The sequence below is a fragment of the Cinclus cinclus genome, chromosome 8, assembly GCF_963662255.1.
Source record: "Cinclus cinclus chromosome 8, bCinCin1.1, whole genome shotgun sequence".
In the NCBI taxonomy this organism is placed as follows: domain Eukaryota; kingdom Metazoa; phylum Chordata; class Aves; order Passeriformes; family Cinclidae; genus Cinclus; species Cinclus cinclus.
In genome coordinates this window covers 10,195,866-10,217,989 of record NC_085053.1, presented here as the reverse complement: position 1 = coordinate 10,217,989, position 22,124 = coordinate 10,195,866, and the positions used below count along the sequence as shown (strand labels likewise).

General features: G+C 37.8%; 1 protein-coding gene across 7 annotated transcripts in view; it reads left to right on the top strand.

Moving 5' to 3' along the window:
- NTNG1 (netrin G1) overlaps positions 1–8,675 on the top strand; it is a 144,926-nt gene extending 136,251 nt beyond the window's left edge. For all 7 annotated transcript variants that reach the window (XM_062497556.1, XM_062497553.1, XM_062497551.1 and 4 more), the window contains one exon: positions 8,407–8,675. In XM_062497556.1, the coding sequence (XP_062353540.1) occupies positions 8,407–8,636 (230 nt within the window). In that variant the 3' untranslated portion in view covers positions 8,637–8,675. The remainder of the gene's footprint in view (positions 1–8,406) is intronic.
- The last annotated feature ends 13,449 nt before the right edge of the window (positions 8,676–22,124 follow it).

Genomic DNA, 22,124 nt, shown 5'->3' with positions numbered 1-22,124 from the left:
TTTTGGTCTCCTGCAGGAGAACATTGTCCTGATATCTTAAACCATTCTTTTGACTAATGCACACAGAAGGAATATATAATGGCATGTAAATACAAACTTGGCTTTACCTTTCCTTGTGGTCACTGTAAAAGAGCTGATAAGTCACACTTCCATTTAGTTACATACCCATCCCACTTTAACACCTTAGATATTTACTACAGTGCAATTAAAGATTGTTAGTGTTTCCATTACAAATGCTGGTTTATGTAGTTCAGAAGTTGATCATAACATATATTCCCAGTAGGTTTTTTACCAGTTGTTCAAAAGCTCACATGCAATTAGCTTTCAGCTGAAGTAGTGAGAAGAAAGTATGCAACTTTCAAATTATTTTAGATCACAAATAACTTTAGAGTAGCAGTGATTATTAATAGAAGCCACCACCAACACATTCTCTCACACTCTTTTACCCCTTCCCTTAAAATATTAGGAAAATACTTATTAGAATAATTCTAATCCCCTAAATCATTTGGAATGATTTTCAGTTGTGATTATCTTGTCTGGTTTTGCTGCCAAATAAATTAACAAGTATTTGGGACTATTTAATGGATTTTGAAAGTCTTCAGTGTAGTGTTCACTGGGAAGAATAGCCAAAAGAGAAACTATTTTCTCTGTAAACAAAGACAAAATCTTTGCACTCTTTTGTGTCCATAACATTATTCCAAGTCAAACATCTTAGCAGCCAAGGTTGCAGGAACATTCAACCTTTTATACAATTCATAATCATATATTTGAATTGCTGACCTCTGCATGATCCAGCTTTGGTTTGCTTTCCAAATTTTCTCCTGTGGTTTTGTGCTCTATAAAAGCAATACTTGTTGCAGATCTGTTTCATAGTTCTTGGGAACTTCCAAGAAAATCCTGTTGTTGCAGATGAGGAAGAAAATGCTGTTGTGCAGGCAAGGTCGCCCTGCCAGCCCTTTGGATAGGACTGAACTGGCCATAGATGTCTGAGGAGCAGAGGCAGCTGGGAGTGCCCCAAAGTGCCATGGAGCCAGGAGCAGGACAGAAGGGGTGAGGACAGCAGGACAGAGAGTTTCCCAGCCCCTGGCAGGGCTCCCAGCAGTGCTCCCCAGTTAAAGCTCCCAGAGCCCCTGGACACACTGGCCAGCTCCGTGCACATGTTTGAAATGCCTTCTGGCACAGCTAATGGCAGTATAGCTGCTTGTATTTAGGGAACCAAATACCATCCCCCCATCACTCATAGGGCCTTTTGATGACTTCATCTTTTACATCTGAGAACTTTTTGTGCTTAACCAGTTTTTATTGATAGTGGTTACATCTAAACCCTGACCTTGCTGTTAGCAATAGAAAAAAAAAAGCAACTCTGTAGTTATAACTGCTTCTTTTCCTAGTTAAGGAAAGAGAAGACAAATCATGTAAGAGTGTTCATTTTTCTTCAGGCAGAGAGAAATAATGGCACTGCAGCTTACAGCTTTGTAAGTGGAACATGAATGATAGGGGCATGTAGTCTCTTTTGAGCAATTAAAGCTGATATGTAGTTTGTCGCTCTCCTGAGATTACCCTAAAGTATGACCAGGGTCATACCAATTCACTGGTACTCCTTCATAAGGAAAGCAATAAAAAGAATAGGGAAATTTTTCTTTCCCCCCACTTTGGGAATCATCCTCTTTTGTAGAAGTATAAAATTGGAACCATCAAAATCGGAAAACTGAAAGGTTAAATGATTCATTTCCTGAAACCCAGGAAGACTGAAAGGTATTAGTTCAACTATAATTCTTAGATTACTAAATCTGGATTTGTTTTCATCTGTTTTAATGCACAATCACATGTAGTTTCTACCAAAGCTACTATGGCTATCATGTAAGAGTACTATTCCAAAACCCGGTTCTCCCTCGTGTCCTTTTGACAGATTAGATGTATTTCTTCTCATTATTTTTTATTAATTAAACCCAAAGATTTTAGGTTAAGAATAGAGATGAAAAATGAGAATGCACAGACACAGCCTGTGAAAAACAGTAACTTTCTGCCTCTGCTATTCTCATATCATGGTTAAAACCCCCCACATATTCTGTACAGGATTTTGCACTTTCAGTGGTGAGACGTAATCAGCTAAGCTTACCCATGTGGATGTTGGGATAAATTGCTGCCTATTTGCAGGAGAGAGGAATCACCATCCATTCTCTGACTGTGTGCTGGGCACAACTCTGAGTAATAGCTTCATCTTCTTGTAGGAGCTCTGAAGACTTTGCCTGGAATTTGATTAGAACTGGCTTGCCTTTGAACTGCGGGTTGTGCAAAAGAACAGGAATTACATGTAGGCCAACAATCTAAAAATTCTACTGGAAAGTCAGTGAACATAGTATCTCCATTACTTCCCTATTCATTTACTCTCTGATAACTTAATTAAAGTGGTTTGAAAAAAAAAAAAACCAAATGTCATTTCAATTGTGCTTCTAACAGGCATTTCTAAGACAAGTCAAGATGGAGATGTCTGCCTTTAGAAACTACTCTCCTTTGGTCAATGTTTATTTCCTTGTATTGCTGGCAATATAATTAATCACAGCATTGTTTCAACTTTGCACCAGAGATCTTTGTAATAATGTTTGTCATTTTGTGACCATAATTTTGACACAGTAAGATACGCTTTAGGCTTGTACTTGTCTGCAGTGATTTATTTTGTCTTAAGAATGTGCTTTGGTAGATAAGTGCAAACTTGTTTTATTTTCATGCTATAGAAGCATCTGCCTTGTCTTCATTTGACAGTATCCTAAGATAGTTTTACGACTACAGAAAATGTTGAATTAGTGTCACTTCCAAAGAAATTATTATTAATATCTCATTTATAAGAGCAGCAGCTGGTTTTTATATCAGGTATGTTTGTGGATTCAAAGCACTGAAGAAATCTGTTAACAATGACACATATTCATGGTAGCAAAACATTTTAAAGCCATTTGGCAGTAAAGTAAATGATAAATTCTAAAAATTATAATAAAATATGTAAAATAAGTACTTCTAATTGGAAGACAGGCGGGAAGAAATCTCAGTGACAAAGCTTTCAACTCAGTTATTACTCACTGGTTATTCAAATGAGTAAGATACTTAACCTATAAAAACTTGAACTTTTGTCATGTGCTGTGCAACACGAACTGTAGCAGCAGTAGCTGTAACCTTTCAGGAGAAGCCTGACTACTTCTGTTTTCCCCATGCCCTTTTATCCTCTTACCTGACATCCATGCTATGTGGGTGAGATCTCATGAGTCAGTAGAGATCTTCAACACACAGCAAGCATATATTGTATTTTCAAGATTTTTTTTTCCAAGTAATGAAGATATTCATTGCTGAGCTGGGCAATTTGAAATATTTTGATTGTGGTCACTTGGGTTCAACTGGAACATGCAGCTGGATGCAACTGGAAAGAATTTCACACCTTTGCATTCGAATGTGACTGTGTCTTTTGCATTCTCCAATTCCATTTCTGCCTATTTGACAAATTATGGGGAAAATATTGCTAATACTGTCACAACTGCAGAGGTTTTCTTGCTATATATGTATGTGTAGATGCCCACATTCTTATTAGGCATACACACAGGCTTCAAGTCAGTGCAATTTCTTTTATATTCTGAGATTGTTTTTACCATTTATTGATTAGATGATCATAGTTTTAGAGAATAATGCATGTTAGTTACAGGCTCCTAAAGTATTTACAGGAACTAATTCGGCATTTGACAAGAAATCGCTTGTGCTTGGCCTGGATTTACTGAACTTATTTATGCAGCGAGACAAAACCTCCCCATTTTTTCATGGCATTTCAATGTGCTGTTCAGTATCTATATATAGGCAGACACTGCATATGTTGGAGCTACCTATAAACATCATTACTGCAAACATGGATTTCACTATGCTGGTTTTTTACTCACTTATGCACAGACACAATATTCTGTTAGCATGCGTGCTGAAATCTTCCTCATTCATGAGTCCAGGTAATATTCTTTACTAAATAAAAAGTACACGGAAACAAATGCATTAGAGAAAAAAAAAAAGCCAATAATAATTTATTCAGCCATAAGTCCTGCATTGTGTCAAAATGATGAAAAATGGATGGAATCCAAGGTCAAAAATTCAGTAGTGTCAGTCACAAAAACCACTGACAAACAGTATGGAAAATTCACTGCAGCAGAAGTCGGGGCAAAGCTTGCATCAGTGCTTTAGGAAAGACAAATATGTTGTATAATATATTCAGAGCTGTCAACCCACCAGCCTGTCCAGGGACTGTGATGCTCATGATCTGGAGACAAAAAGGAGGAAAGTGAAGAGATGGTTTTAAAAAGAGAGAGAGCGGGAGAGAGAAGGCTGTAACAAATGATGCCACAAAAGGTGAACAATGAAGAAAAATAGTGATAGAAGCAAACATAGAAACCATTGATTGAAATTTAAGTCTTCAGAATTCAAGAAAGGAAGCAAGGACCTTTAATAAAATTTTTTCTTTCTATGGCTTTATCATTAATAGTCTTTATGTTGTTCCCAAAAAGAAAATTTCATCATAAATTCAGATTTTGATGCAGAAAGAGAACACCATCTATGCCAGCTCAAAAAGTACATCAATAGCCTGTCCCACCTGAATAAGAAGTTACTGTAGGCAAGCTGTACAAAACAAAGAAAGGTGCAAATTGTATTTTCTCCCTTCTTGGATGGCCTTTGGGAAAGACAAGGGTGTAGAAGAAACTGCATTTAAGTTCAGCAGCATCTTATTTTCCTGTCTGGGCAGCAGGCAGACCTAAAGCCCTGGGCATGTGCTCTGCAGCTGCCCAGACAGCAACCAGGTCTTTAAGCCAGGAGCACAAGGCTGTGCCTGAGGTGCCCCTCCAGACTAAAGACAGCAATGCCTGCATTTCTGCTTCTCTGTCGCTGCTTCAGAACTAAAATCAGCCAGCACTGTATAACTCTTTTCTTTCAAGAAGTTACAAGGATATTAAAGTTGAGTTTTGGAGACACTCGGGAATTTTCATGTATTATTCAGATTTGAGCATTTAAGAGGAAAGAAGTCATTTGTCAAACAGCTATGTTACTCGCAATATTTAATTTAATACCCAGTATAAATTCTGTGAAACACTAGCACATCTATGACAGGCTAAGACTACCCCTTGAGCCAGCTCAAAGATTGGTATTTTTCCCGTGTCTTCTTTTTTTATTTCATTCCCAAATTTATTAACATTGCAATTAAAGATCAAGAGTATTTTGTGACATATGGCAAAGCATGTTGTGCCTTCTTTTCTGTCTCCTTTGTGAAGGGTTTTAAGGATACTATAACTGGACCATAGTTAGACTGTAAATTGATGAATTATGAGAATAACTTTAAAACAATTTCCTTTAGTTTACTTTAAATATTTCACTTCATGCAGTTGCACAGATCTGGAGCCTGCGCTCAGAAATATCCCTCAAAAAAGGCTGCAAAGCTCTCCAAAACAAATGAGATACCTGTTTTGATTTTTAAATGACCAGTTTGATGTCCTGGCTTCTAATTAAGGAAGATCTGTCAGTAATCCCACAGCTAGTTCAGCCACACAGGTCCTAATAATCTTCAATGTGATAACTTTAGAATTTACTTGTGTCACTTCTCCATGTTTAATTTTTTTGGTCAGAACTTGGTACCTGATGCCATTCAGATAATTATTAGTCAATATTAAAGTTTTGAAAGTAATCCTGACCATACTTCCAGAAGGGTGAAAACAGTATTAGAGCTGGTCAGAATAAAATTTTAAAAATTGGCTAAAACTAATGGGACTTCACAATGTTTCCAGATTTTTTTCATTGAACTTCCAGCTCACAGTTGCTATCTTCATGATACATATATGTGCATACATGTCTGTGTGCAAGAGAAAGAAATACAAGCACAAAATTAGGAAAGCTGTGGCAATACAAGATGAACAATTCCAGAATTTTCAGCTGTACAGTATTTTGCTGAGAACAATAAAACCTATCTGCATTCCTGTGGGCAAACATTTAAAAGCATATAATAATATAATGATGAAGCTTTTGATCCTTCCCTTCTTTAAGCACATTTCAGAAACTTCGTAATGAGAAAGAAATGGTCTGATTTAGAAATCAGCATCTATAACACTGTGTCCAGAATTTTGTAGATGGCAGTGTTCAGAGGCAGTGTGCATGAGTGTGTCAGGCAGAACTGCCAGCATGGAGCAAATCACCTCTTCAGCCACCTGTAACTACAGACCAGATCTGGGCTAAGGGCCTCTTCAAATAACTGGCTACAGTCTGCAAAATAAATTTTAAAATAGGAAAGATATTTGTTTTATAATACATTTTTTAAAATACAGTTTATTTAATACTTGAGAAAATTTGGATAAATTATTCCAGGCAAAATGTGAAGTGAAACATCTCCTCTGCTGTTCAAGAAGTGATGTTTAATGAACTGTTGACTCCCACTGAGTTTGTTAAGGCAAACAAGGGTCTGTACTGATGAGGCAGATATTTCACAATTTTCACTGCCTGAACTGAAGGAAGCATCCCAGCAATGAGTAGTTCTAGAACATGCAGATCCAGTAGCTGTACCATAAGAAAAAATACTTTGATTTTGCATATTGAGATGACTAAATATATACAATCTGAATAATAAAGTCAACATCAAACATACATAGCCTCAGTTATAAGAGATTTAATGCAAATATTGACTTTTAAAATACAGTTATTTTTTTTTCCTGTTACCATGGTATTTTCAGGGTTGTTAATCTCATCACATTTATTTGGTGGTGACTTACTGTTTCTTACACATTTTTTCTAATGTACGTGTAGAACATTAAAATTCAGACATAGAATTATCAACAGTATGTGTTGTACCTTAATATTAATTTTTTTTCTATTGCAATTCAGAAACTGGGCAACAATGTTAAATCCATAGCTCTTAGTAAAAACCTCTGATTGCTAAAGGAATAACTAAAAAAAAAAAAAATACTTACTGGTCCCTCTTAATTGCATCCACAAGTTTCCAACATACTGCATTATTCGGCCCGCTTGGATGCAGAACATCAGAAAGCAGACCTCCTAAGGTGAGAAAATTATTTTTCTGAAAGCAAACCAGGACAGATACGATTACCAGTGAGGTTAGTGGTGCACAAAATTGTACAGATTTATGTAGCACTATACCACCTGAGAACCTGGGCTATTTCACTTTTAGTTCTTGTGATATTTGGGCTGCTTTTAAAAATAAGTAAATTAATATTTGCAAAACTGTACTTCTTTGTAGCAATAAACATAATGTTTGAGATTAAATGAACAATAATTTCTCTATTCTGAATTATTTAGGGTATTTTCAGTCTAATGTATACATAAACATCATACAATGTTGAGTCTGCTTCTTTACCAAATAATCTTTTCCCTAATTCTCTAAGTTAAAATTTTTACTGTTACCTTCTACCTAAATTGTAGGTGCAAGTCCTTTACTAAAATTGCCTTTCTGTGGCAGGCAGAGCTGTAATCCAACACATATACCAGTGATGTAATCTGAAATAAAACACAGATTGACACATTTAATTAGTATGTTGCTAATCCCTCTGCATTTGCACCCATGAAATATTTGAATTGATATTAAGCAATACAAAGTAAAGCTGTCAGCTTTTCAAATACTATAATATTATGCAGGTCTAAAAGTTTTGCCTGTATTATTTTTTCTTAACTCCCTTGTCAAGTCTGATTTCTGAAGTTATTACCAGGCTACAATATCTAAGATATCTAAGATAGCTTTAAGAAGCCATATACCAAAGTAGCAAATCTAATTAGGATGACATATTTGATCTATACTGGAAATAGCGTTATCTTTTATTTCCAGATGTCTGTAACATATAATCCCCATCCAACAGCATGCTGAATTTCCTGACTGTGCTTGCCTTATCTTTTTTGCATAATTTTTTTCAGATCATTAATACATTCAGTTCTTGATTATAAAACCTTGCCCTCTCATGCAGATCTTTTTACTTCCACAAAGCCATATTGCATTTTTAACCACCGTTCACAGTTTCCTAAAGCTCTAGATACATCGCCTCTTTCAAATAGCATACACCACCTACAATTCCAGTTCAATAATAATTATAAAATGCAGACATTAGCACAAGGCATATATTCATATTCTTATTATTTCATTATTAAATAGTTCTTCATATAAAATTAATCAATACTGTAGTCGGTCGTGTTAAGAGAATTAGATGGTTTTCCGAGAACTCAGCCTTGAGGGGAAAAAAAATTAAAATACAAGCATTTGAAAAATCACGGTCCCTTTTCATATGTCTCAGGAAGAGGAGGGTGGTGGAGCTTCAATTCTGGTTTCAATGCACTTCTGCTGTAGATGAACTGACATTTATTGTTTGTCCTGTCCCCCCCACCCCCGCTATCTTGCAGCGAACGTGTGTGACAACGAGCTCCTGCACTGCCAGAACGGGGGAACGTGCATCAACAACGTGCGCTGCCAGTGCCCGCCGGCCTACACGGGCATCCTGTGCGAGAAGCTCCGGTGCGAGCGCGACCCGGGCGGCTGCAGCCGCAGCTCGGGCCGGGGGCTGGTGGCCCTGGGGCCTGGCCTGCTGCTGCTGCCCACTCTGCTCATAGCCTGGGTGCTCTGCAGCTGCTGAGGCCCTCCCCGGCCTGGCCTGCAGCTGCCGAGGCCGTGCCGCGCCCAGACTGCACACAGCCACGGGCCACAGGGAATGGGACAGAACCCAGGCTGTGCCGCTGGAATCCCGATGGGAAAAAAGAATAAAAATAACCACGCACGAACTAGGAAGGCCGAACTGAACTAAGCCATATCACTCAGTCACGGACAGGGCTGCGAGTCCGACTGCTCACCTGTGACTCGAGGCGCGTTGGCAGCGGCCTGTTCCGTCAGATCGACCAGCGCTGGCTGCAGGACTGACACGGCTTCCACAGCCCCCAGAATGGGAAGAGAATCCCAACAGCATTCACTACTCCTCTCTGGTGCGCTACTGTACCTCCACCTGGCGTGTGGACTGACCAAACCAAGGCATTCTTTGCTGTCAGTGCATTGTGGGTATAAGGAAATCTGTAAAAGCTGCCATATTGGCCTGCTTCAGCCCCCAAATCCTTTCCAACCTGTGCTTTAGTGAACGTTGCTCTGTAACCCTTGTTGGTTGAAAGATTTCTTTGTCTGATGTTAGTGATGCACATGTGTAACAGCCCCCTCAATAAAACTCAAGCCAGTCATATCCTTGTATACCTTAGCAGCACTGCATCAGTAAGATGCTGTGTTCACCTACTGTACAAGAGTGGCTATAGGACAAAAAGTGTATTTATCCTTTTGTATTCAAATGAAGTTATTTTTCTTGAAATAATGTACAATGTAGATTTTTTGTATTATTGCCTATTTGTGTTACCAGACAATTTATTAATGTATTTAATTCTAATCAGGTAAGAGAAAACTATTACTTTTTATTTAGTCCTTTTCTTTTTCCTTTCATTTAATTGTGCAGAGATTTCTCTGTATGGGCAACGTGCTGGCATCAAAGAATATCAGTTTACATATATAACAAGTGTAATAAGATTCCACCAAAGGACATTATAAATGTTTTCTTGTTGCTTTAACACTGGAAGATTTCAAAGAATAAAAATTCCTGCATAAACAGTTCCAGGATGACGTATTGCTATTTCTTAAGGCCTTTTTAGAAAACAAACAAACAAAAAGTTTATGGTTTTGCCATCCAGTATCTGGAAGAAACTCAGATTCACAAGTGGAAATTACATCATAACAATCTAACCTGGCTTTAATTTCACTGCTGTCACTTTGCAAACTTAAATGTTAAGGGCATCATTTGCTTGAGGAAGATTTCATCAAACCCCAAGCTTGAAAGGTATGAAAAGTTGAATAGTTCTCATCTTTGTTCTCTCAATTAAATCGCATGCATTACCCCAAAACTAAATTACAAGGAATCACAGAAGCTGGTCTTTGATTTGTAACTTCTTTGTGGATTCTGGCAATAGAGGCACAGCTTACATTATTTCTCCAAAGTTTCATTTAAAATATATATTTATATATGTACTAGTCTGCTTAAGAAACTGCAAAAACAGCAGCAATCACAAAAAAGCACCAAGATTTAACTTTTAATAAAGTCAGATTTAATATTTAGAAGGACTGTCAAAATATACAGCAGCGAGTAGATAAAAAGTGCTGCTCCAGCAAATAAAGTTTGTTTCAAGTATCGCCCAAGGTGTAATAAATTCTTGTTACTGCCTTTTATTAGGCCAATTACTGAGTGTGACAGAAAAGAATAGCAAGACTAGAGAAGCAAGCCAAAACCACAGCAGTGTTTCAAAGTCCTGGGAAATAAAAAAAAAAACCAACTAAAGGTAGCAGGACTGTGTGAATTCATTTCCTGGAAATTTTCATCATAATGGTTATAAATATTTTACCAACATAATAGCCTAGTGTGGAAAACAATTAATCAGCAAAATAAAAATTCCTGAGAGAAATGAATTCTACCTGGCTGCCTCTTTCAGATGGTGAGCAGCAGAATTTAGGGCACCACTTTCTTGGAGAACCTCTTACTGCTGAGGAAGCAAGTTTTGCAGGACAGTACCCAGCCTCCAGAAGTGGGTATGGAAACCAGGTCTTGGTTTCTAAAAAGAAATAGGATTCTAAATGAGTACTATGAAGATGCTGATGACATCAAGCTGCTGCCTCTTCAGGCTGTCACCCTGACCCTCCATCATGTAGAAAGTTTGCTGTTCACACTTGCACTCATCTGTGGGCTAAATGAGATAAGGCAGAGAGAAATGAAGTGCTTTGCTGGTTGCCAGCTCTGGCTACATGAGATTGCAGATATATTTTAGATGTTCATGAAATAAACAGAAGAGTACACTGAGCAGAGTCAATGAGAAATATAAATGCTAATAGAGGTGACATACAGAGCTGGAGACTACCTATAAGTGGATTTCTGCTATTAAAATGGGAAATTAAAATTTTCTTATATTACCACGGACCAATTCAGATTGTGTAATTATTGCAAAAAGAAGTGCTTTAATTGTGGTTATAAACTCAAGGCTTTGTGAAAGTACTAAGTAAGCATGTTGTTATGCTCGTTTGGTTAGAAGGGGTTCTGCCAGCAGTGCTGAAATATAATGAATATAAGATCACAATCAGCTCAGCTACATTTCAATTTCATATACTTGGGATCTTCTAAACCAGGGCAGAGTATATGGCTTTCCACATATTTAGCTACCATTTTGTGCATTTTATCCTCCCTCACCTATTAACAGAATTACAATTTTATACAGGAATACATTCAGTGGAAAGTCTTCTCAATCGTGCTTTTCTTCAGCTTCATTATTTTTTCCTCTAAACTCCATAGAACTTTATTAAATGAAAATTTGAGTGTAAGTTTCTGCTACTGTATTCCAAGTATATTTCTAAAATTATGCATGCACATTTGAGAGAGATTTATAGCACTCAGCATTACTTTACCTGCAATTTTTTACTTAACTCACTGTAAAATGAAGGCAGAAATTTTTTACTTCACTCACTGTAAAATGAACGTGGAATTTGCTCCCCATTTCAGAAATTCTTTTTCCTGAGCTCCCAGTAGGTTCTCTCCATGATAACATGCAGTTACAGCATCTGCTTTATTTTTCACTGGAAAATATAGACCCCTTCCAACATACTGAGGTTTCTTGGAATGGGTATCCTCTCCCTGTGAATGCCTGTAAAATAACAACACATTCATGATACTGAAAAAGGCCAACCCAGTCCCTAGCCTAGGATTTTGTTTCTGTATCAAAACACAGCAAACAAAACCTACAATGGAATTACCATTTTCTGTCTGATATTTCTTTCCTGGAAGGTTTCTCATCCAAGAACTGACCAGGCTTTAGCTTGCTTAGTTGTCCACATTATAGTCCAGAGTACAGTGACCCTAAAACTAGCATTCATCATAGATTCATTCAGTTGTATTAGTTCCAGAAGCTTTGCTAAATCTGTCAGTCCTAGTCAACTTGCTATTCCTGTGTTTGTACCTAGAGAATTGGTTCTGATCCAGGACCCACATGTATTTAACACCTGAAAATGGGGCAGCTTCAAGATGCTGCTCCCTGACAAGAGAACTGCAGAAATTTCCACTTCACACCAGCCATCTTTCTCACAGGGAAATTAAGAGAGAGCCATCTGTCTTCGTGCTACTTAATTGTTTCAAAAACAAACTATCCAAATGGAAAAAAAACCTAGTCAGATGCAAATTGACCCCAGATATTGCCCTCACAAAATAATTGATCTAATTCTTTATCATGACAGAGCCACAGGTGAGAAGTTATATCACGCAGTGAACAGAACAAAAAAATAATGTGCAAAAGACTCCTCGAATTTAGAAAAAGCTCCTCTGCTTGCATATAATTTTGTACATCTTTCTCATAACTCCAAGATGCATGGGGGATTTGTTGTAACCTCATTGGGATTCTAGGTTTATTAAACCATTGAATTAACTAGATTCATCCATGCATGCAGTTTATTCACCTGTGAGAAATGTGAGCAATATTTTTCATAGAATATGCAAGACCAGATTTTCAGGCAACCTTCAAGCCTAGCATTGATGTTTGTCCTTGCAAATGCAAAGTTACAGATGTAAATATTAAGACATAATCAATTCATTCCCAAAAAAACCCCTGTAAGTTTAATTATTTATGGATGCAAACATTTATCTACTACAATGCAGATCTAGTATTATAAATTAGAAATTTTATATTAACCAACAATACCTTTCCCACCCCCACACAGTATCAAAAAGAAGAGGATATAAGAATATGCAAAACAAACAAGTAGAGTGGCAGCATTTTGCACCATATGGTGCATTTCATTTAATGAAATGAAAGTTCACCACCAGAGCAGTATGTTCACCAAGACACCATTTTGCCATAATAAGCAACAGATAAAATTCCAGTACAAAGCATATGTTTCCCTTTATTGTTTTTCTGGCCATCATTATCTATACAGACAATGAAATACTGCTCGAGACGTTTTACAGCTCAAATAGAACAGGGAAGACTAGTTATGTAATCGAGACCTAAACAGATTGTAAAGGCTTCAGGCTCGTATATCTGCATACATTTCTATCCAGTGCTCATCTCTGAGGAGGGCTGGGATAGAGATCCCCCCATGGAATGCAGTGTGTGGGAGTCCCACAGCAGGCAGAGAACCAAAGTGCCAGCCCAGTTAGAGAAAGCACCAGAGCAGGGTGTGGGCTCTGCCTCTGGCAGCAGGGCACATCTCACACAGGGACACGCCAGGCATCACTCCCCCATCGGAGCCTTGGCATCTGTGTTTGCACATGTGCTTGTTCCAGTTCCAAGCACCTCCTGAGTACACACTGCTGCCCAGTGGAACTGCTGGATACATCTTCAAGTCTACTGTTGTCACTGGAAATTCACTTCTTGTACTGGAAGAAAACTGTTGCTGAAAAACTGAAGTAATGGCAGTGTTTTCTGGGAAAAGAAGGTTTCAGAGGTGGGTTCTGGGGTTATGCTTGTCTGTTTAGAGAAAATGGGACTAGTTTGGGATGAATATTTTCCATTTCTCACATAGTGTAATTTTCACCCAAGTACACCATGCAATTATTTGTGAGACCCAAGAACACATAAGTAAAATCTAATGTTTATATATTAACATGATTTCTCATGAATGAGCAAAAGAAAAAAAAAAGAAAAAAGTCTCTGATTTCTGATTCAGCTCCATTGAACAAATGGATTTTTAAAAATAATTTTTCTGGGTAGGACATTGATTGTTTTGAGATTAACGCATTCTCTGCATTCAGAAGCGCAACACCTTTCCTCCACAAAACTACCAAAAACACCTGATGAGATGTAGACCGTTCAGGTCCTTACTCTGACAGTTTGTGTAAAGCTTATTCCAAGTTCCCTGGTTTTAAGAAGCCTTGATCTAGCTGATGTTTTCACGTCTCTCAGTGGGTGTATTCGGTGTTGCCAGAAAAGATAAATTAAAACATTTCAAGTCTTGTACATCTACTGGGGACATGGTTCACTTTACACCTGCAAATAATTGTAGATGCAAAATTAGTAGCTGCTGTCTACATTAGTTGTTTGTAATTGATAGTACCAAGAAATCTTCAAAGGCTTGGGTCTCTTTGACTGGATTCTGCAAACACATTGAATGAAAAAATGTATTTGCTTGCTGTAACTAAATAAATACAAGCCTAAGTCATTCTTACAAGATTCTAATGACACTCAAAGTCAAAGCACTTCCATTTATCACAAGTGAGATACTTCAAAACCCTCAAAGATACAATAGGGCTAGACTTTTATTCTCTACAATCTATAAAAGTTCAGATATTTCAGGTATCTCTTAGCAGAGATGAAGAAAGTGATTCAGAGAGGTAAATGAAGTTGCCTGAAACAGCCCAAGAAGTAGGTGGCAAAGTCAAGGAACAAATTCACCACACTCAAGCTTCACAGCACATTGAATATGAACAGTACTACACTACAAGAGTACTGAAAATTTCTTGGTAGCTTTGGTTACAACTACCACTATGTATACCATTAGTATACATATAATATTTTTATTCATAACCTATATTACTAATTAGAAAATACAACTTCATACTTCCTCATTTTATAGTTTGTTCTCACAAGTAACATGCAAGACAAAAATACGTATCCCAAATGGTGTGAAATTATTCCTTGCCTGAAAAGGTAACTATTGTTACTTAACATTATTCTTTCTTCACTTTATTAAGGGTTATGAATACCAAGGTCATAAAGAAGACAGTATTCCTGTGCTGGTATTTTAATGAGAATAAACAACATATAGTTATTAATAAATTAATGATGACAATAATGGTTGCAACTATCATGATATCTCAAATTATTTCCTATCAATTAATATTAGTCATCTTAATTGCAGGAGAATTTCATGTATTCGCAAAAATGCACTAATAAATTTAGACAAGTACTAAAATAAATTATTTTTTTGTTTACTGGTTGCTGGTTTTACTGACCTTATGCATAGTAAGTGTATTACATTCTTCTTTCAAAACAGACCTACTAAATACAGGCCCAGCTCAAAGCTATGTATGCCAAAAACCAGTTAGCTAAAATATAACAACAGTCAAATTTATTAGTTGAGATTCGCTCATCTAATAGCACTAAAAACCTTCACAGGAAATGAAATTCAAATATTAAAGCAAAGTCTTCAGCTTCACAGTGTAGAAATTTAAAAGGTTAAATACAGAAATGAATGTTGGAGCCTAGCAGAAGCTAAAGATGCAGACCAGCAAGATCAAGACAAACCAATCGGACACAAATGTTACCTCAATCCAAACAGAAGTGCACATGAAAGGTACTGGAATCCAGAGGGAAACAAAGCAAAAAGGGAAAAAAAGTCCACTTTTATCAAGACTTACAATATTGTAAGTCTTGATAAAAGACTTAAAATGAGGAAAACCCAACACCAGGAGAAGGAAGAGAACATAAGCCACGCCTAGACTAAAAATATGCCAGATCTCAGGGGAAAAGCCAGTCTAGGTACTACCTACAATCTCACCAGTCTGTAGGCACAGATTTGAGCATTGTAATTGCCGACTTGGAAATTGCAGGACTTGAGCCTCACACACAGGACAGTCTTCACTCGAGGATTTCCCTTTCTGTCCAGGTGATACACTGCTCACTCACCTGCTGGAAGAGCCCAGGCCCTCAGCACCACCTCTGCTTTGTCTTCGCTCCAGCTGTGCACTCTGCACGGGCCTGGCCATCTAGTCCAGATGTTCACGAAGCAGAAGCTTTCCCCACATCACAGGCCTGGCTCAGGCCACAGCACAGTAAGCACACTGCAGGGAGAATCCCCTTGTCAGGATCTGTGTCACGCCAGCAGTTCCATTTGCTCTTTGCCACACACCTCTGAAATCTCTAGAAGTAATTTTTATGAGGACATAGAAAATTAAATGTGTCCAGAAGATAATGTTTTCCCTTCTATTGGCAGCTGCAGTCACCATGTACAAGAAGGGGCTGAAAGGCCCTGGATGCACTGACTCATTTGATGCATGTCTTGTTAACAGCTCTTACCTCTAATTACTGCTGCTTGGAAGGATGCGAGAACTGGCATGTAGAACACCTTGGTAGTTACATTTATTATACTGCTTTCTTTTGCTATACTCCAGCTTGCTTTCTTCCCTCATGTCAGAGTTTTTTCTATGCCCTCATAAATTATTTGTCTTACTTTGCTCTGCTGATCTCCCACAGGCACTAAGTAGGTGGATTGGTACCTATGAATTAGTCTTGGCAGTGCTCTTTTGCCTTCCCAGATCTGGTAGAGGCACAACGACTTTTACAATTCACTCATTGAGTAGGATGTAAGGAATGATGACTAAACTATGTAGATGGAGTGCTGAACAATTTTTTGACAGTTTTCTCATTTACTGACAATATCTAACATCAGAATATCTCCCAGACTGTACTGAGGTTAGCCTCATGACATTACTGCAAAGCAAGGAAGCATGTTATTTCCATTTTATTCATAAGGACTGAAGCTTGAAGATGCTGAGAGACTTACAGATTCAATTACAGAAAAAGAGATTAATTCTGACACCTCGTCCACCGCAATAAGTACTGAGACCTAGAGTTCCCTACTCCATCCAAATTACCCAAATCTGAAGTTAAATAGTCTCCCATCTGCATGTATTTGCCACCCACTTACCTCAGATTATCCCATCCAAGTCTATTTTACATTACACCTCCCAAAACATTGGAGTTTCAATGTTGTGATATTTAACTCACACATGTGATTTTGCTGGTTTGTTTTTTTTCTCCTTGGCACTTCAGTTCAAGGCTAGAAGGAAACCACAATGACTGTTCTGTGAAGGGATGTCATATAGGAGACAAAGTAATTGGAAGCATTTTAACACTGATAAATTAAGAGACATGCATACAGAAAAACAATAGAGCACTACAATTCTCTTCCAAACTAAAGAAATTATTATGGGGTTTCTTTTCCCCCTCCTTGTCTGATTTTTATTTAACTGGGTATATTAGAGTTCACATAATAATAATATTATGATTTGATAAATACATATAATATCTTTTATGGCTTGAAATAACTATAGCTTAGGCATTTAATTTCTTCTAAAAATGTCTAGGTACTGACCCAATTAGATTTTTGATACATACATATTTCTTGCTTACTGGAAATCTGGAAGCAAAAAGACCCTACATTTTGAATAGGCTCATAAATATATATTGAATTTAATTTTTTAATACACAAAATCCATTTTCCTATTGTTTAGTTGGTTTGCTGACTGCTTGAGAGGAATATTTTCTCTAAATATTTTTGTTTTGTACAACTAATTAGTCCATAAATCAGTACATTGTAATATGGCAGAGATTACCCTCAAGCCAATAGAGAACAGCTGATTGAATGTACTTACTTTCTTGGTAATTCAGCTATCTCCAATATGTCTCTGCTGCTTTCAGACATTGTCTTGCCACTCTTTTCTCTCTTCCTGTTCTTCAAAGGTACATTATTTAGCCGATAAGCATTATTTGTATTAAACACCAGATTTTTCCTGTGTTTTGAACTGAGCACAGTGAGCTGACAAAGTACATAAATAAATAATTGGATAATCAGAGAATAGTCAGTTTGATTCTGTAGCAGGAATTTTAACATGCTTTTCATTTTCACATTACTAGGGCAATTTACTGATAATAAAATTGTGCCAACTCTTAAGCCAAAAAATGTCACTAAAAGAGGAGAGATGAAAATTTAAAATGTAAAATTCCCATAACAGAAGTCAAAGACTGAACTGGAAGCCAGTTCAGGATGGTAGCCATATTTTAAAAATGAAGTGTAAGCCCATGCTGACCTTGGAGCATGTACTTTAATAACACTAAAGTTGTCTTTAGTGTATTTGTTTCTTCCTAGACTCTAATGCAAACTTTACTTTCTTCAAATGGCTTATGATGGCTAAAAAGAGGTAGGATCACTCTGAGGCAGTATCACCTGTGAACTGTATGTTCTTTGTCATCCAGCCCACAACTTTAAAAATCAAAACAAAAAAAAACAGAGACAGACAAGCAGAGACAGGCATGGCTTTGTCATTACTTCTGCAACTTCAGTTCTGACTGGTAATTCTTGCGTGGCAATTAGTCAGCAGCCTTGGTACAGCTGCTAATGGAGATGTGCAGGCTGATAACAAAAGCTATCAATGGATTTTTCCTCAGCTGTAAATCTTAGCAAAGGAAGCCAAGGGGAAGTGTAATGGAGATGAGGTGACCCTGCACATCTCAAAACCAGGCCTCAGAGAAGGAGGAAATACACTTACAAAACACTCTGAAAAAACACAGAACTTCAGTGTAAATGGTGCATCTATTCTGTGAACAATCAGGTTTCATTCTCCAAGGAGTGACCAGTTTGCATTTGTTAACAGCCTGTTCCAGAATCCATTAAATGCAAAGGAAAGCCTCACCTTGACTTCAACAAAACATAATCAGGTTTTAAATTAGATTGAAAAATAATTTCAGGAAAAGAAAAAGTAATCCCTTAGGCATTATCTCTCTGATCCTACTATAATCTGCAGCATTTGTACAGCTCCATGTACTATTTATTGTGCATTATTCTATTGCAGCACTTAAATTATTCTGATTTGAATGTTTCCACAGACCCAGCAGTTCTGGTGACAAATGTCTTAATTTAAGATGCTGGTCTGTATGGCAGGCACCATTTCCATCCAACAGAGAAAGGAACTCCCAAGCTGAAGCTGTTTTCACCAACAATTTGTTTGCCAGCAGCATGTTTTCCTGTTTAATCCGTGTTAACATTTTGTTCAGAGTTATCCTAGCTGGCATGTATTCTATCTGATAAACATCTCCTCCCTCACAGAAACATTATTTATTTATGATATTATTGTTATAGACAGCTAAACAGCCAAGAGGGAAACACGTTTGCTTTTCTACAAATACCTGCACATGCTGTTAAAACTGCTTCATTTTTATTACAGAAACATTTAAAATTTGGTAAAAGGCTTCCTAGGATGTCTTTGGTATCCACTGAGAGCAAGGAACAGAGATAGACACATGCAGCAGTACAAAATCAGCAAGGATTCAGGAGAACATGAGGAAAATAATGACATTTCAGGTTGTTAGGCTGATATATGAAACCTTCTCCTTTCCAGCCCAATTTGTCATAACTCCACAACTAAGTGAACTAAATGGACTTGAGATAAAATGATTCAAATCAACAGTCTCAAATTCATTCATATTCTCTGTATCTTTGCCAGCATAGGAGCTGGCTGCTGTATTATTAAGAACCCAGTACCCAGACACACACACAGAGTGTGAGCCAGCACCAAATGATCTCTGTCAGAGGTCACAGTGACCCCCCAGGCTCCTTCATGACTAACACTAAATTAAGAAGGAGTAGTATAAATCAAAATTACCAAGTGCCTGAGAAGCAAATAGCCTCAAATTCCCTATCACTTCACCAGTTAGCACCACATGTAAATCCTCAGTGACAAAACCACTATTCATTTTCAAAAGGACTCAAAAACCTACATCTGTTTCATAAATTACACCAGAAGCTGTAATGAGTCATCTGTTTGAGTCTGCACTACAGGGGACTGACCATTTTCCACATCTCTGAAGTTCCTATTCCATCCAGGGTCTTTACTTCTACCAACACAGGAAGATTTTAGTGTGTCTTCAGTTTTCCCACCTTCTTTTTTCCATGTGTCTAAAAGTGCAAGCTACTTTACCACATAGATGTCTTCCAACACTGTGACACAGTTCAAGGCATAACACATATCCTCAATTACTTTTAACTGGCATATCCTTGGATCTTGTCACACTGGGCTTGGAATTCTTCACAGACAGAAAGGCTACTCTCTGTAGAGGCTCAGGTTAAAGAAGCAAAACTAAAAATTCTGGGGAAAATGGAATGCGTAGACTTTACACAAGCAGAAGAAAGGCAGTCTTTAAAGAAGGACTCAGTTGTAGGTGTATTATTTAAGTAATCCACCAAAGTAGAAATTGTTTTGTTTAGCCCCTAGAATATTTTTTTTTTGGTGCATGCCACTACTCCCAAGAGCAGGTCAGGTTCTGGTTAGTGAGTCTTGCCTGCTTAATGTCTTGCAAAAGAACAGGGCTTCCAAAACTTAAAAGAGCTCACCCAAAACAGCACAACCTAGAAAAAATCTTGTTTCTAACACACCTCAGAACTTTATAAATTTCTTTCAACAGCGCTGAGCATGTGGAGCATTACTTATAAAGCCTTCTTAGAATCATGTGTTTGTTGCATTTTCAGACTCATTATTCACATTGCTCAACTCCCAGCTGAAGACAATGGGGCCACCGACTCAAAGGAATAGAGGCCAAACTCCAAATGCTTGCACCCAGTGAGAGAACTGGGCACTGTGCACTTTATTCCTAATCATGTTTTAGCACAAAACAGAAAGGGCTGAGAGTTCTAAATAACATAATTTAAATGAGAGAGGAGAGAGAAGAGAGAGAGAGGAAGTGTCTTTGGGCTTTAGTAAGAACTGACCATCTAGTTTTTTTAGCAGCCTTTAAAAATCCAAGATTTCATTGTTACCCTCATCATCATTTTCACTTAAACACTCACACACATGGACAGGCAGAGCACTCCAAGCCCAGCACTGCTCCTCAGCCTGACATCTTGTGGCTGTGAGGGACATAACATTGCTGAAACGAACACTCAAATACCATCCCCACAACGCTGGAGCAGAATAATGCCTGTATATTTTAAGCAAATACAAAACAGCTCTTGAGCAATGCAAGACGATTATTTCATTTATTTAGATGTGATGTGGTGTCAGCAGCATGTTCTGGTAAGACAAACTGGAACAGATTGCAAAGGTAAACCACAACTACAAATAATGTAGAGCTTTGGTTAACTGGACTACTACAGATGGTATTTTGCTCAAAACTGTAAGCCTATTCATTTGAAATAAGAATTTCTGGAACATCTGCAGTTATGCTTTTGATACTACTAAATATCAGTTCAATTTTTGCCACAGGAATGAAACCACTCCTGCTGCAAGGGCAGAATTTGAGTGCAGTAGGCTGCACAAAGAAAATTAATGTCTTCTCAGCCAGGAAGAGAAATGAGGAAACAAAGAGTGGGTTTGCCTATATACACAGGCATAGCATGGATACCTGCCTAGCAGGGGAGAGAGGGGAAACGCACGTGCTATGAAGACTAACTGCTTTTTCTTCTCCTAAAAAAGTTTTGCTATTGATTCATTTTCAAGCAAAACAACTCGAAACTCAGGAGAAGAAAAATATTCTTCCTTTTAGCAGGATTTGCTGCACTGTCTGAAGAGGTTTGACACCCACCTCCTGTTCTCCTTTTCTGGCATAGAGAACAACAATCAAGCAGTAACAGAGAAAATAATGTCTGCCATTTGATTAGTTTCCACACCAGATGTTCCCACATATATTCACATCTCCCCAACTCTCCTTCTTCAGCCAAGAGTGTGTGCAGCTGCTACTTCTGTAGTCAACACCAAAGCTATTTAACAGAGTTATTAGCAGGGGGTCTATATTATAGATCCCACCACTATTCTCTAGGGGTCTGCTTCTGTTCCCATTGAAGTTCAGGAATCATTGCACTCATTATCTTCAGAGAGCCAGAAAACATAGCTGGAATTTTTTTTCTACTCTATTACAAACTTGCACTTTCACCTCTTCCAGCCTATGATTTTCATTTCATTTTCTTGCTGGTTCTGTAAGGCTGTGCAGCTGTTCACTGGCCAGCTCTGGGTTTTCATTCTTTGTGAAACAGATTCCACTGGCAAACAATTTTAAGAAGCACCACAATAGGTAAGAACTATTGTTTGTTTATTAATTAGGCTTTAATGACCATAGATTTCAATAAATGGGAAAGCTGCATCTCATTAATGTACCACTGACTGAATAAACCTCAAAGGTGGACATGAGCATTCCCAGATGATCACAACATTCAGGAAAATTCCACCAGGTCAAGGTGTGGCTGGAAAGCCAGCCCCTCAGCTCTCAAATGGGCACTTTACAATAAATTACAGCTTCTGTTCATTTGGGGAAAAAATATTCTTACTTAATACTGACAAGAAAACTGCCACAGT